Source organism: Lissotriton helveticus, chromosome 2_1 (assembly GCF_964261635.1).
Source record: "Lissotriton helveticus chromosome 2_1, aLisHel1.1, whole genome shotgun sequence".
Classification (NCBI taxonomy): domain Eukaryota; kingdom Metazoa; phylum Chordata; class Amphibia; order Caudata; family Salamandridae; genus Lissotriton; species Lissotriton helveticus.
Window position 1 is genome coordinate 1627338459 of NC_136059.1, and position 14849 is coordinate 1627353307.

The 14849-nt window shown below is 42.5% G+C and overlaps 1 protein-coding gene across 2 annotated transcripts in view; it reads left to right on the top strand.

Moving 5' to 3' along the window:
* LOC144819875 (protein NipSnap homolog 3B-like) overlaps nt 1–11476 on the top strand; it is a 414627-nt gene extending 403151 nt beyond the window's left edge. For both annotated transcript variants that reach the window (XM_078677599.1, XM_078677598.1), the window contains one exon: nt 11288–11476. In XM_078677599.1, the coding sequence (XP_078533725.1) occupies nt 11288–11364 (77 nt within the window). In that variant the 3' untranslated portion in view covers nt 11365–11476. The remainder of the gene's footprint in view (nt 1–11287) is intronic.
* Nucleotides 11477–14849: the final 3373 nt, after the last annotated feature.

The following is a 14849-nucleotide window of genomic DNA, read 5'->3' on the forward strand; positions in this document are numbered from 1 at the left end:
TATTTTAGGGCGTTCCAGACCCCTGTTTACACAAAAGAGTTCCAGCTGTCCTTTTTGTATGGATTTGAAATAAAGTGTTTTCATGAAGAATGCAGAACGTTGCATTCCACAAGCCGAACAGCAGATAATACATTCCTACAGGTCAAAGAAAGCAACAAGAATATGGAATGTCTTCGCTGGGGAGTCAGAACCAGAGGAAACCCACCTTGTCCGGTGTACTTGAGCTGTCATTGACTGGATCTGGTGTCTACATAGATAAGTCATGTCATTTCCTCTGTTCTTACTCAAAATGATATAGATTTTAGTAGATAGTAAGACAATGTCTTACCGTAGGACTCATTTAGCCATGTCTACTTAAGAGCCATTTTTGATGCAGATCTTGAGTTGAAATGCTATACCAATACATGTGATTGGTCTAAGAAGACCACTCAGTGATTTTGGAGGTGGGTCATAAGCCTGCTGTGATACCATAGTCATCTGAGTTTCAAGGACCACGTGGTTTGTGGCAGGGTGCAATGTAGGAGACCTCTGTGAGTGCATGTTATTGTGGTTTTGGATACTTGCTGCTGTGAATCTTGAAGTCTCTGGACCCTGTTGCTTGTCAGTCCCACACTGTCTCACAACAGTTCTTATTGAAGGGTGTGACAGACAAGATATTTCTTTACTTCCTATATTTAACTAAGAAATGGGACCGTCTCAGCCTGGTAGTATTAGTCTGACGCTCTACCATCATAAGTCCTGTATAACTGTGCAACATGAACTCTACAGTGAAGTAGAATTTTCCCTTGGCAGGATTAATTAATTAAGCCCACATGTTAATTTTGGACATTAACATTTAAGAAATATGACAAAAACATATATGTATATAAAAACTTATATCAAATTTATTATTCTGTTAAAAACATAGAGAAATCACACATTAAAAAAAGTAATAATACCACGTCACAATTTGTACTCATAAAAAAGGAGAAGGGGAGAAAACCTTTTTCCTTACAGTGTTAGATAAAACAAAACAAAACAAAGTTTGTCGACATGAGATACCAATTTAACCATAACTAACAGTGCCACATAATTGATCAAATAACAATACAACACGAGAGAGAGACACACAAAAAGACAATATAATTTGTCATTGAAACTTAAGCACATCGAGTATCTTAATCTCAGACTGCCAATCCTGGGCACATATGATTATTGCAATATACAGAATTGGCACGGTTACTCAATTGTGCAGATTGTATTGCGTCGACGCGTTTCGATGGCTTTTTTCAGTTTCGCGCCATCTTTTTCAAGACTGTTTTATTAGGTCTCTCTTGGTCAGCGGCACTGGGTGGTTGCTTTGAGGTTTGAGAAGTCCTGTGAGTAAACATATTGCTATCAGTATTTGTTACTGTGTTTTGAATTAGTTTTCATAAAAGATCACCCTCATATAGTTACTAGTACATGTCAGTCATAAGTACTATGCATTTCGTTTCTAAACATTGTTAGAGGTCTACAATTTTAAATCAAAATTGATTTTCATTGTTCATTAATGGAAAAAACATATTCATATGGCTCAAATTTGCCTCCTCCTTTTCGGGCATCCATTTGTCCAGTATTATCATGTGTGCTTCTAGTTTGCATATTTGAACAACCCCCTTCCCCATGGACCGAGCCCATTAGAGATGAAACAGAGTGGACTGCACTTAAGTGGTCCTTTAGCCTTGTTGTATAGCGTTTTAGGACCCTAGTGTAATTTTCTAGATTCATGCCCTTATATAGGTATAAAATACTGTATCCTTATATAGGGATAGGAATCATAACCATATTAAGACACAACTCAAGTAGTCCTAATACGGCTTGGCTCCTTCCACTAGTTCCGAAAATCTACAACGATTTCTTGGAAAAACCCGCCTTCAGCAATCAGGGACTTCCCCCTGCATGAATATTAATTTATTCCAAGAAATCATGGAGTTTTCAGAGAATCAAGGGCTAGATGTAGGTGAGGGACATTTACAGATTCTAAAATACCGAATTTTACCGATTCGATATTTTAGAATCGGTAAATGCTATGTAGGGAAAAATTCAGTAAGTATTACCAAATCGTTCAGATTCGGTATTTACCGAATCGGTATTTACCGATTCGCTATTCCCCATTCATTCCTATGGGCATGGAGGCCAATAGGAATGAATGGGAATTACCAAATCTGTAAATACCGATTCGGTAAAAGGGGGAAAACTTTGAAGGGTGGCAGGGTGTCACTTTGACACCCTGTTGCACCCCACAATTGTGTATAGGTGCGCATGTGGCACACATGCATGCCCTAAGGGCATGTATGTCTGCCACATGGCACTGAAATAATTTGCATGAAATTGCTTTTTTGGGGGTTTACGTTATTTACCACCAACTTGTAGTTGGTGTTAAATAACGAATCGTAACATGTGAAAAGCACTCATTTAAGTGCTCCCTACATTAGGAATTCGGTAATTTACCGAATTGGTATTTAAGAATTCGGTAATTTACCATTTCCTTAAATTACCAAATAGGTAAATTACCGAATCCTTAGATTAGGCCCTTACATCAAAAAAGCCTAATACCGGTCGGTAACGGCCGAAATTAGCTAATATCGGCCATTACCGACCGGTATTAGGCTTCCTACATCGGGCCCCAAGTCTCTAATGACGTTATTATGTCCAATCTTACGTCAAACTGTGCACCTTCAAGGTATAAAAATGTCCACACTTGTCCAAACAAAGCCACGGTGGTTTGGAGCAGTTCGACTATCTACTTGCCCGACACGCCCTGCTGCAGCAAGTGCCGAAGGAAGCCGACCCTCCAGCTGACGCACTGAGAGACGCTGTACTTTCTCCTGCCGAGAAATCCAGCTCCAGTGTTTCCAGGCTACCCTTATGGGTTGCTGGGAAATCGAGTCCTGAGAGAGAGATACCAGACGTCCTACATTCTAAAACCAAGGTATGGAGCTGGTTAGACCCTAAGAGAATTCTTGGATAGATTCTTGGCAAAAGAATACTGAAACTAAGCTACACCTCACTTACATCCTTCCTTGTACTAGACCTAGGTTAGGTGCACTGAGGTAGGCGTATTTTAGAAGCACCAGTTGAGTACTTTTAGTCATTATTTATCACTGTATGTATCTTATGTATTTTAGGTATTTTATGGCTTAAAAACCATATCATGCTTTTGCAATATTATTTTATAATACTCTTCATACTCTACGCTTTGTACTTTACCACAAAATCCATCGTTTTTTTGCACTCCACTTCGTGGTGTGTAGTGCAAAACAACGATGGATTTAGGCCCAGATCCTTGTACTGGGGTGAATGTATGACATTGTTCTACATTCTGTCCATCAACTGTGTTTTGTGCAATTTTCACCCCGAGTGGGCTGGGTATGCTCAGACGTGAGTCCCAGGCTCTCCACACCGCTGGAGTCAAGCTATCCAGGCTGATGAAGGCTGATAGCCAGAAACCGGTCCTTAGATGCTTGATTCCGGTCTGGGAAAGACATGGCTTGGTAGTTCGGACTGGACTGTTCCCATGAGGCACAGGGTCAGAGCTGATTTGCATGTAGCCAGTGTCTAACCCGGGGTGGTGTGTAGAGCAAAAAAAACCGATGGATTTAGGCCCAGATCCTTGTACGGGGGTGAATGTATGACATTGTTCTACATTCTGTCCATCAACTGTGTTTTTTGCAATTTTCACCCCGAGTGGGCTGGGTATGCTCAGACGTGACTCCCAGGCTCTCCACACCACTGGAGTCAAGCTATCCAGGCTGATAGCCAGAAACCGGTCCTTGGATGCTTGATTCCGGTCTGGGAAAGACATGGCTTGGTAGTTCGGACTGGACTGTTCCCATGAGGCACAGGGTCAGAGCTGATTTGCATATAGCCAGTGTCTAACCCAGGGTGGTGTGGAGTGCAAAAAAATGATGGATTTAGGCCCAGATCCTTGTACTGGGGTGAATGTATGACATTGTTCTACATTCTGTCCATCAACTGTGTTTTTTGCAATTTTCACCCGAGTGGGCTGGGTATGCTCAGACGTGAGTCCCAGGCTCTCCATACCACTGGAGTCAAGCTATCCAGGGATGCTTGATTCCGGTCTGGGAAAGACATGGCTTGGTAGTTCGGACTGGACTGTTCCCATGAGGCACAGGGTCCGAGCTGATTTGCATGTAGCCAGTGTCTAACCCAGGGTGGTGTGCAGTGCAAAAAAACGATGGATTTAGGCCCAGATCCTTGTACTGGGGTGAATGTATGACATTGTTCTACATTCTGTCCATCAACTGTGTTTTTTGCAATTTTCACCCCGAGTGGGCTGGGTATGCTCAGACGAGAGTCCCAGGCTCTCCACACCACTGGAGTCAAGCTATCCAGGCTGATGAAGGCTGATAGCCAGAAACCGGTCCTTGGATGCTTGATTCCGGTCTGGGAAAGACATGGCTTGGTAGTTCGGACTGGACCGTTCCCATGAGGCACAGGGTCAGAGCTGATTTGCATATAGCCAGTGTCTAACCCAGGGTGGTGTGGAGTGCAAAAAAACGATGGATTTATGCCCAGATCCTTGTACTGGGGTGAATGTATGACATTGTTCTACATTCTGTCCATCAGCTGTGTTTTTTGCAATTTTCACCCCGAGTGGGCTGGGTATGCTCAGACGTGAGTCCCAGGCTCTCCACACCACTGGAGTCAAGCTATCCAGGCTGATGAAGGCTGACAGCCAGAAACCGGTCCTTGGATGCTTGATTCCGGTCTGGGAAAGACATGGCTTGGTAGTTCGGACTGGACTGTTCCCATGAGGCACAGGGTCAGAGCTGATTTGCATATAGCCAGTGTCTAACCCAGGGTGGTGTGGAGTGCAAAAAAACGATGGATTTAGGCCCAGATCCTTGTACTGGGGTGAATGTATGACATTGTTCTACATTCTGTCCATCAACTGTGTTTTTTGCAATTTTCACCCAAGTGGGCTGGGTATGCTCAGACGTGAGTCCCAGGCTCTCCACACCACTGGAGTCAAGCTATCCAGGCAGATGAAGGCTGATAGCCAGAAACCGGTCCTTGAATGCTTGATTCCGGTCTGGGAAAGACATGGCTTGGTAGTTCGGACTGGACTGTTCCCATGAGGCACAGTGTCAGAGCTGATTTGCATATAGCCAGTGTCTAACCCAGGGTGGTGTGGAGTGCAAAAACGATGGATTTAGGCCCAGATCCTTGTACTGGGGTGAATGTATGACATTGTTCTACATTCTGTCCATCAACTGTGTTTTTTGCATTATGAGTAAGGGCAGTTGCAAAGGGGCAGGGGGATTAGGGGTGGTAGGAACTCTTGATGCCTTCCTTATAAGGGCATAATCGGTACTTAATCATGAGATAGAGCTGACCCAAAGGAGACTTTCGCTAGATTATCATCGTGCCTCCGCTGGAGCTTCCTTAACTGTCCCCTTGTTGGTACCAGAAACAGAAGAAATAGTAGAATCATTGGATGTCCATGTGGAATTGATGCAGTACCCGGCAACTTTCTCACCGGCTGGATCATTAGATGATCAATCCAATATTGCCGGAGTCTCTGGCCCTACCCGCCCCTCCCCCACCAAAATTCTGACCCGCCAGCAACGATTAAATCATGCAAAAGAAGGGGAGGGTACTGTCACCACTATAGCTAAAAAAAGGAAAGCGGGTGGCATGCCAGCTACTTCACATCAGGTCAGCAAAGTGTTAAAAACTAGAGGGAGTACCCGGGGTAAGAAAGGTTGTGTGCACGAGGTTGTCGTCCCAAGTACACAGGTCTGTTCTAGGCAGGTACCATGCGACCTGGAAGATTGAATTGTAGCAAAATTCGAAAAATAAATTACTGGCATTGCTTAAACCTATCTCCTCTAAACTTTCTGACATAGATTCTAGATTGAGTAAAATAGAGAATCAGCTTATTTTTCCCCAACTAAATTCATCTAGTGGAAGGATTAGTGGGCCCACTGCCTTGACTGGGGAATTAGCTGTTGTCTCAAACCAGCCTGCAATCGTGGCTGGCGCAGGCTGCACTATTGATGCTCAAGCTCCCCCAGTAATCACAGGTAGTAAGCGTGTTTTACAAGTTAATGAGAGGCGAAGGAATGATTCAAGTGGGGGCCCAAATAAAGGGTTGGACCAGGGAGACCCTTATTGTCAAAGTAGAGCCCACCTGTTCAATTTACCTCGTGAGGCTACCCCATACGCTGTTATTTTGTCAAATGTACCCCCTTTGCAAACCGGAGTGGAGGAACACTGGGTATCCCTTAGGAATAAGGCTCTTCACCATTTAAATATTTCAACAGGGCTAGGTAGCCGTTTATTTAAAGAGTTTAAAATGACCTGTAGGATTGCCGGATAGGGAATTCGGTCAAAACCAGTAGAGGTGACTGCGTGATTTTGAATTTTGGGTCTCCACAGATTGTAAAATTGATTTTAGAAAGGGCTGAAACTAGGCACCTAAGTGGGGATGGCATTAGTATTCTACCTCCTGGATTCTTCTATTGTAATAAACCACCAATGGTAAGAGGAATGGTTGAACGAATGGGCAAAATACAAGCCCAGGGAATTTACGAGTATACTGTACCTACCCATAACAGATTTGAGACATTCACAAGTCTGGGGGAGATAGATTGACTGGGCTTATCAGCATCATCTAAGACAATTACACCCAGCAGGTCGGTTCACATAAAGGAAACCCTAGCACCAGGCACTTCTATTAGGGATAGGGTAATACTCACTGAAATCTATGAGGGTACGAAGATACTTAGTTGGAATATTGCGGGGCTAAAGTTTAAGTCAGACGATGTTAGGTGGAGGGATTTCCTAAGTGAGCCTGACATTATTGGGTTACAGGAAACATGGGGTACCAATAATCTGTTTTGTTTGGATGGCTATACCACTTATCCAACACCAGCGATAGCCTCCGCTATGGGGAGGGCGAAGGGTGGGTTGTTGACCCTGATTTCATTATCTATACCAAATAAAAAGTTTTCTATATCAATATAAAATGTGTTGCTATATTTATAACAGTACATTTAAGGTCGCATTTTCTGCTATTGTGTTATTTAATTTCTTTGTTTAAGAGAGCTGGCACTTATTAATTGATTGTTTGCTATAAGTGTACTTTTTTCCAAAGTGCTGTTTCCCTACATATAGCAAACTTATTATTGTAGGGGTCCCCTGTTTTCCAAATAAGGGATTTCGTAGATGACTGCACCACCTGCTTCCAGGCAACAAAGCACAGAAAACAGTCACACCCTCAAGAGCAATCTTCAGTTTACAACTCACAAACTGCAAACAATTCAACCAGCAAACTCCTTTCATTATACATGTAAGCAGAAAGGGCTGCCCTATGGTTTGCAGTGGCATTATATATAGTTATGTTCTTCCATATATGCTGTTATGGCCCACAATAATACTAAAACCATAATACACTGCAGTCATCAATAACAGTTAACTTATACCTATTAAATTCATATAGTACATATCTGCTATGAGAGTTGTCCATCACTATCATTGTACAGCCTAACAAACCAAACACTACGAAATGAACAGGCATGGAATAACTGAAGAGATCTGCCACCAACTACTGGACAATTTTGGAGGACTTTCATATAGTTAATTCACCACAGGTTCCAAATGTCTATGCCATATAACCACTTTTATTACACCACATATAGTCACTCAGATTTGGGATGATAATGAAAAGGCCCATTGCTAACAGATCTCTCAATTTCTCTCTCCCTCCAACCATGCCAGCTCAGGGCCCCAACTACACACAAAATCTCAGATTGGACAATCGAGTGCAGTAATCAGATAAGCAGACCATATTACCTAAAATACCATAAAGGGACCTGCAGAGTTGTTCAAAGCTAACAACATATTTAAAACCATAAAACTGCGTGTTTGCCTCTTATACTTCATCATCCAACACATTGCTATGCGCTGTGTACAATAACACTAGAACCATACCTTGATAGTCATCACACACAACATGGAAACACTTCTCATATAGGATCAAAACAAACACAACATCTTTCCAACCACGTATCCTATATGGAATATCATGCTACTCGGGTATGCAAGCGCTTCAGTGCCCACATAAGTGGGCCCAGATCTTTGGACTGGGGTGAATGTGTGACATTGATCCACATTCTGTCCATCACTGTTGTGTTTGCAGTTACCGCTCTAAGTGTACTGGGGATGCTCAGACGTGAGTCCCAGGCACTCCACACCACTGGAGTCAAGCTAGCCGGGCTGATGAGAGGTGTTACCTCGAAACCAGGCCGGTCCTCGGATGCTTGATTCCGTTCTGGGAAGGACATGGCTTTTGTAGTTCAGACTGGACTGTTCCCATGGGGCACAGGGTCAGCACTGATTTGCATATCGCCATTGTCTAACCCAGGGTGGTGTGGAGTGGAAAAACGATGGATTTGGGCCCAGATCTTTGGACTGGGGTGAATGTGTGACATTGATCCACATTCTGTCCATCACTGTTGTGTTTGCACATAAGTGTAGTAAGCACAATATAAATGCTGCAATACAATACAATACATGTCTCTTTTTTATAATAGAAACCAATCACTCTACCTTTCCAAGGTATACATATTTTTTCTGGCTCTGTATCACAAACTTGTTTGTAAAACAGCTGTGAAAAGCTTGTTTCAAGATTTGAAGCAGACATTGCCATACCTACAATGTACTTGGCAGGTTTGTAGACCACAGAAATTGAGTGCAAGGGTGCGTCCAGAAAGGACTCCTTAACCATGTGGCTGGGTCAGCTTCTAGGAGGAGCTCTGGCAGAGTGTGTAGTTCGGTAACCTTGGTGCTCTCCTCCAAGTCCAGAGAGCACCAACTGACAAATGTCTCCTTTAATTTCCCTCAAGGCACTGGTGTGTCATTAGATGGATCCTTCTGATCTCCGCTCCTTGTGTGATGACTGGTGCATTGCCTCTAGGGAGGGACTTCTTCACTTTTTGGTGATCATGCTTTCCCAATACATACTCGTATGTATAGAGACAAAATGCCATCACTCAACGTGAGTGACACTCCTATTTACAAATAGCAGTCATATGGCCTCATTTAGAATGGGTATAACTCGTCTAACAAGGCGATGGCTCAACTGGATGCTCACTGCCCCATTCTATGCATACCAACTTGACGGATGCCCTGGATTGAAACATTGCTCCAGAGGACTGGGTGGGCCACTTCCAGCGCATTTATGCCTTGAAGGGTAATGCGGCATTTCCTGCCCAACCAAATTTCCCTGCAGAAATGTCCTTCTCCCTGGAGGAGGTTAGCACAGCTATACAGCACAGCCAGGCCAAAAAAAACCTGGACCATATGGCGTCCCAATGGACCAGTACAAGGCCAATACTAATTTCTTTGTCCCACTGTTTACCAATCTTTTTAATGTCGCCTGTCAGGACGGGTTTCCTGAGTCCTGGGGAATCACTGCTATAGTCCCAGTTTTTGAGAAAGGGACCCGACTTGACCCAGCTTGTTATCGGTCCATTTCCCTTTTAGACTTCTCTGTTAAAATTGTCGGCCATTTTATACTCGAAAGGCTGGAACTTTGGATACATGGGAACAATGTGTTGTCTGAGGTACAAATTGGATTCTGCCCGGCCTGGAGATCAAGGGATAATGTGTTAACCTCCACCTCATAGTTTGCAAATAATAATTGCTAAATTATAGCGCTATCTATCTGACTAGCACTTTTGATAGCGTTAACAGGTCCAAGCTGTGGGACCTCATGATCAAAGTGAGTGTGGATAAGGGACTAGAGCAGTTCTGAAGGAGATGCCCTTGAATCTCCAGGCCAGGGTGAGATATGGGAAAAACGGCGAATGCACTGAGCTTCTGAGCTTGCAGAGAGGAGTCCGGCAGGTTTGTGTGCTGGCACCAATCCTCTTTCTGTTATACATCAACAAACTAGACAGCTCTAGAAGGTTTAGGCATTGATGTCCCTAAAATTAAGAGTAGGTTGGTGCTGACATTACTTTATGCTGAAGACACAATCCTAGCGGCCAGAACTTCTAACGGGCTAAGGATCCTCATTGCCAGCGGGAGCAACTAATTATCCCATATTTATCCGTCATTGTTTTAAACATTGACTGAGAATCTCACAAAAACGAAAATACAGACTTGTGAGAGGGAATCTCGAGGCAACTTTAAAATCATCACTTCACTCTGACACACAGTCACAATGTCACCCCTCAAAAAAAAACAGCTCCGCTGTAATCAGGCATTGCAGCACACCCTGGAATCATTTGGCAACCAAGGTGGGAACCCAATGATGAAGCATGTCACCTACCAGGTAGGTGAGTGAGGGTTCTTTTAAAATACACTTTGGGTTCCTAGTCACAGGCACTTTTGACGATGTGAAAAAGTGTTTTTTTAAGGAACACAGGTAAAATAAGTAGAAGACTTCTTGTGTTTTTGTTCAATGAATTGAACGGTTGGGAAGGCGAATGGGTTTATCCTTCTCCCTCTCCTTTTGTTTTGCCAGAAAATGGTTGATTCCCATGTCCTCCTATGTATTATTATTTTTTGTTTTTATTATAAAAGTTTTGCGGTTTTTTAGAGCTGTTTCTAGCATGGCCAGACTGGGAACCCAAAACAGACCTGGAAATTTTCTCAGCCCAGCCCCTGGCGAAGCACTGCCTGGCACAGGTAGGCTGAAAACGCTCAGCCTTTGTTATTAGGGGCCGATATTTCAGTACCACTGCAAAACCGCCCCCCAGTAACAAAACTGCCCCCCACCACTGCAAAACTGCCCCCCAGCCTGCCAGGGAAACACCCAATGTCGAGTACGGACAGTACGGCCCTGGTTTCTAGGCCAGATCTAAAAATAAGGTGAGCAGGAGAAAGTTCAGTGAGCCATCTTCAAGCATGCCTGTTTTGAGGCTGACATTTTGTCTCTATTCACTAAGGACTGTGACAAAAAACACTTGGTAGTGGAAATGAGGGTTACTGTTACATAAGAAGGAAATGTACTTTTAAATGATCCATTCCATAGTTTCCGCAGTGCATAATCCTTTAAGAATTGGGGGAGGAGAGTTTTTCTGCACCTTTTTTAGGGGTATCCTCCTCCCACTTTTTCTGTTTCACCTCCAGATGCTATATAAAAGTGGATGTTTGGCGTAATATTACGTGTTTCACCTTTTGATAATTTAAAACTCAGAAAAATAATCAAGGTGTATAGGTGTATTGATAATATTCTTTCCCATGGATAATATTGAACAAAGGCTGAGTAAGTTGTTTTTTCTCATTTCAGTTCGAGAGTTTACAAGATGCCTAGTGTCCAGGAAGAACATGCTCCTAATTCCTGCATCATTTTCTCCTCTGCAGTAGTCCTCTAATAGCGGATGAAAAGACAACACTGTTAACATGGACAGAACATGTTTGTATCTGATATATAATTTTCATATTGCCAATCAATAAAATTGGATACCAAACGATTATACATCTTGAAATAAATGCATTTCCTTTTTTTTCTATGATTAATGCATTTTATAACAGATTTCAGGTTATATGTGTTTTAAATCAGTCAAGTCAAATCACTTAATAGTCGTGTAAACATATCATATTTCCTACTTAGCCAGAAACATCCCATCTTTTCTGAAACCTAATATCCAAGTCTAGTAAACGATGACAAAATGGATCCCTGGCCAAACACCTTTTAGAAGGATTATCAAGAAAACCTAAATCAACATTTTCAGTCAAAGAATGTAATAATCACACACTCTATCTTATACCATTAACCAATCCTCTCATCACTAACACAACCAAAATCCATACATACTTAACTACAGCCCATCCAGACACACACTCCCCATTGTAATTACTCCTAACAGACACTCTTTTATCATTAACAAACCTATACTCAGCCTTCCATTATTTGTCCAACCAACACCCTCCTCTTCTTTCTAACACAATAACACAACAACACCACACTTAAATGCCAAAGCACCACAGATTAGAACTCTTGCAGCAAACAGGTCTAAGGCAGACAGTCTAAACTCTACTTTGTCCCCTCCTACAGACAACATACACCCTACTCACAAACACATCACCATCCCCTTTACCTTATAACTTCCAGTGGCAAACAATACTATACAAACAAATCCAGCTCATAAAACAAATACATCAACACCTCTTTTCACTACTCCTCAAAAACAAAACATATCACACACACCAGCACAAAATAATCTCTCAAGCACAACACCTCATAATACTTACAGTCACAAAATACAATCATACACTTACCTTTCAAACTACACAAATGAACAAACTACAATGCCAGGCTTTCTCTCTTCCACCACACCTAACACACATACAGCAGCACAGCAACTCTCTTCTAACAGCCTGTCATCCATTGGACAATTTAGAACCTTACTACATGACCCAGTTGCTGCACCTCCACCCCTAACTCATACACCCTAAACATATGCAAACAATATAAGCAAAGTACCACACATCACAACTTTACTTCTCCATCTCTACTGCAGAACAAGGTTACACCATAAAAACAGCACAGCACACCAACTCACTCTCAAACACCGTCTCCACCACCTACGCACGCAGACCCATCAAAATGCCTTCTTAGCCTTGTGAACGAGTAACACATTAGAGACCAGCTACAAAATTTCCATCCTAATACAGCTAATACCAGCACTAAAAACACACCTGCTACTAACCCACACAATACTGATCACTCTTCTACAAAACAAAGTCTCATTGTCACCAAAGCACATTCTCTAAACTGTCTACTAATAAATGCTTGATCGTTCTCTACAAAGAAACATCACATCTATGACCTTCTCACTGACGCAAAACCAGACATGCTATTCATAACTGAATCATGGTTGGGAGATGATATGGCTCCATTCCTGCATGAAGCTGTTCCTCTAGGATATCAAACGATCACACAAAATTGTATAAGCAAAAAAGGAGGTTGCCTAGCTGTTGTATTCAGGCAAACATTACATATCACTAAAGTTGACGCCATCTCCATAAAGATTTTTGAGGCTCTTCTCACCAGATGCAATTCTACACCGTCTTCCTCCTGTAACTTCCAGCTCCTTTACAGACCTCCACCTAGAAAGGCAACATTCCCAGACACACTTCTAGCCACAGTTTCAAACCTGATAACAATACACTCCAACCTATACATTCTGGGTGACCTCAATATTTGGTTTGACAAACCCAATATGACCCATCCAAAAACAATAATCACTGGCCTAAGCAAACGGAACCTGCATCAGATCCTTCACAAACCACACACATTGCTGGACATATCCTAGATGTCTTTTTTGCTGATACCGAACTAGTTACCTTTCAAACTATAACTCCAGTCACATGGTCAGACTACCATTTATTGCTTTCCAACATAAAACAACACTAAGAGACTCACCTAAAACCCCCTTACATGCATCCACCTATCGACCATGCAACAAACTAATTTTGGAACACTTAGAAAAACAACTAATATCCAGTATCGATCTGGAAACAATACATTCTGTTCAAAAACGATATGAGTGGGTACAGGAAGCTTTTGATATCCTGATACCACTCAAAACCACACAACAGAACAAAAAAAAAACAAGCACCTTGGAGAAATACAGACATAAAAGACATAAAACTACAAATTAGAAAGCTGCAACGTGCCTGTCTCACAACAAAAACCACAAACAAGACAGACAATTAACAGAATATACAAGTCAGCTATCAAAAAGCTAAGAAAAAGTACTATTCAGACAGAATTCAAAATGCTAAATGTGCAAATAAGGAATTCTATAAAATACTCAATGAATTTCGTAAACCAAATTGCCTAGAAGGAACTTATCCTGTTACTCAAGATTTCACAGACAAACTGGCAAATCATTGCATAGACAAAGCAGACATGTTGGGCTCGTACTTAAAACAGAGACAAAGTACCAGCACTAACCCTTTTACAAAACAACAATCTAAGAATACTCTAGCTCAGCCTCTCCATTCCTTCCAACACATTTAACACAATTAATTTATAGACCTGGTCAAAGCAAGCAGGCCTGCCAGCAGCCCTTCTGACCCGTGTCCACCGCAAACTTTCAGTACATTACTTCTAACAACCTCTGCTGCCACTATAGTAAGAAGAATTATCAATGATTCCTTAACTACCGAAATATCTCCAGAAGAACTCAAAAAGTCATACATATGCCCTTTACTGAAGAAAACAAACTTGGACCCACTGAACCCTGACAACTACAGATCCATTACAGATGGACCTTTCATGGGCAAGCTGATAGAAAGAGCAGCGTTCACCCAGATGTCACAATTCATTCAAGACAATGCCATACTTTCAGACTTCCAAACAGGATTCCGTCGGGGAAGAGGCACAGAATCTGCCCACCTTGCCATCTGGGATGACCTGAAGAACACAGTTGACCGCAACAGGGTTTGCTGTGCTACTCCTCTAGGACCTCTCAGCTGCCTTTGACACAGTTGACAATGACACTCTGATACATAGGCTCGACAAAACCGGCACAGAGGGGACTGCTTAGACTGGATCACGTCCTACCTTCAAAACAGAACTAATGCCATCCATACCCCACCTTTCCTGTCCAAACCGTACTCCACAAAAGCGGGGGTCCCTCAAGGCTGTATCATCTCGCCCATGCTCTTCAACATCTGCATTAAGTCATTACCGGTACTGATCAATCAATTTCACCTCACGTGCTATAACTATGCAGATGACACACAAATACTCCTTCAACTTGAATGCCCCAATACATTGAAAACTCGCCAATTTTCAGTTGTCTCAGAGCTGTGGATCAATGGATGACTTGGAGCCATCT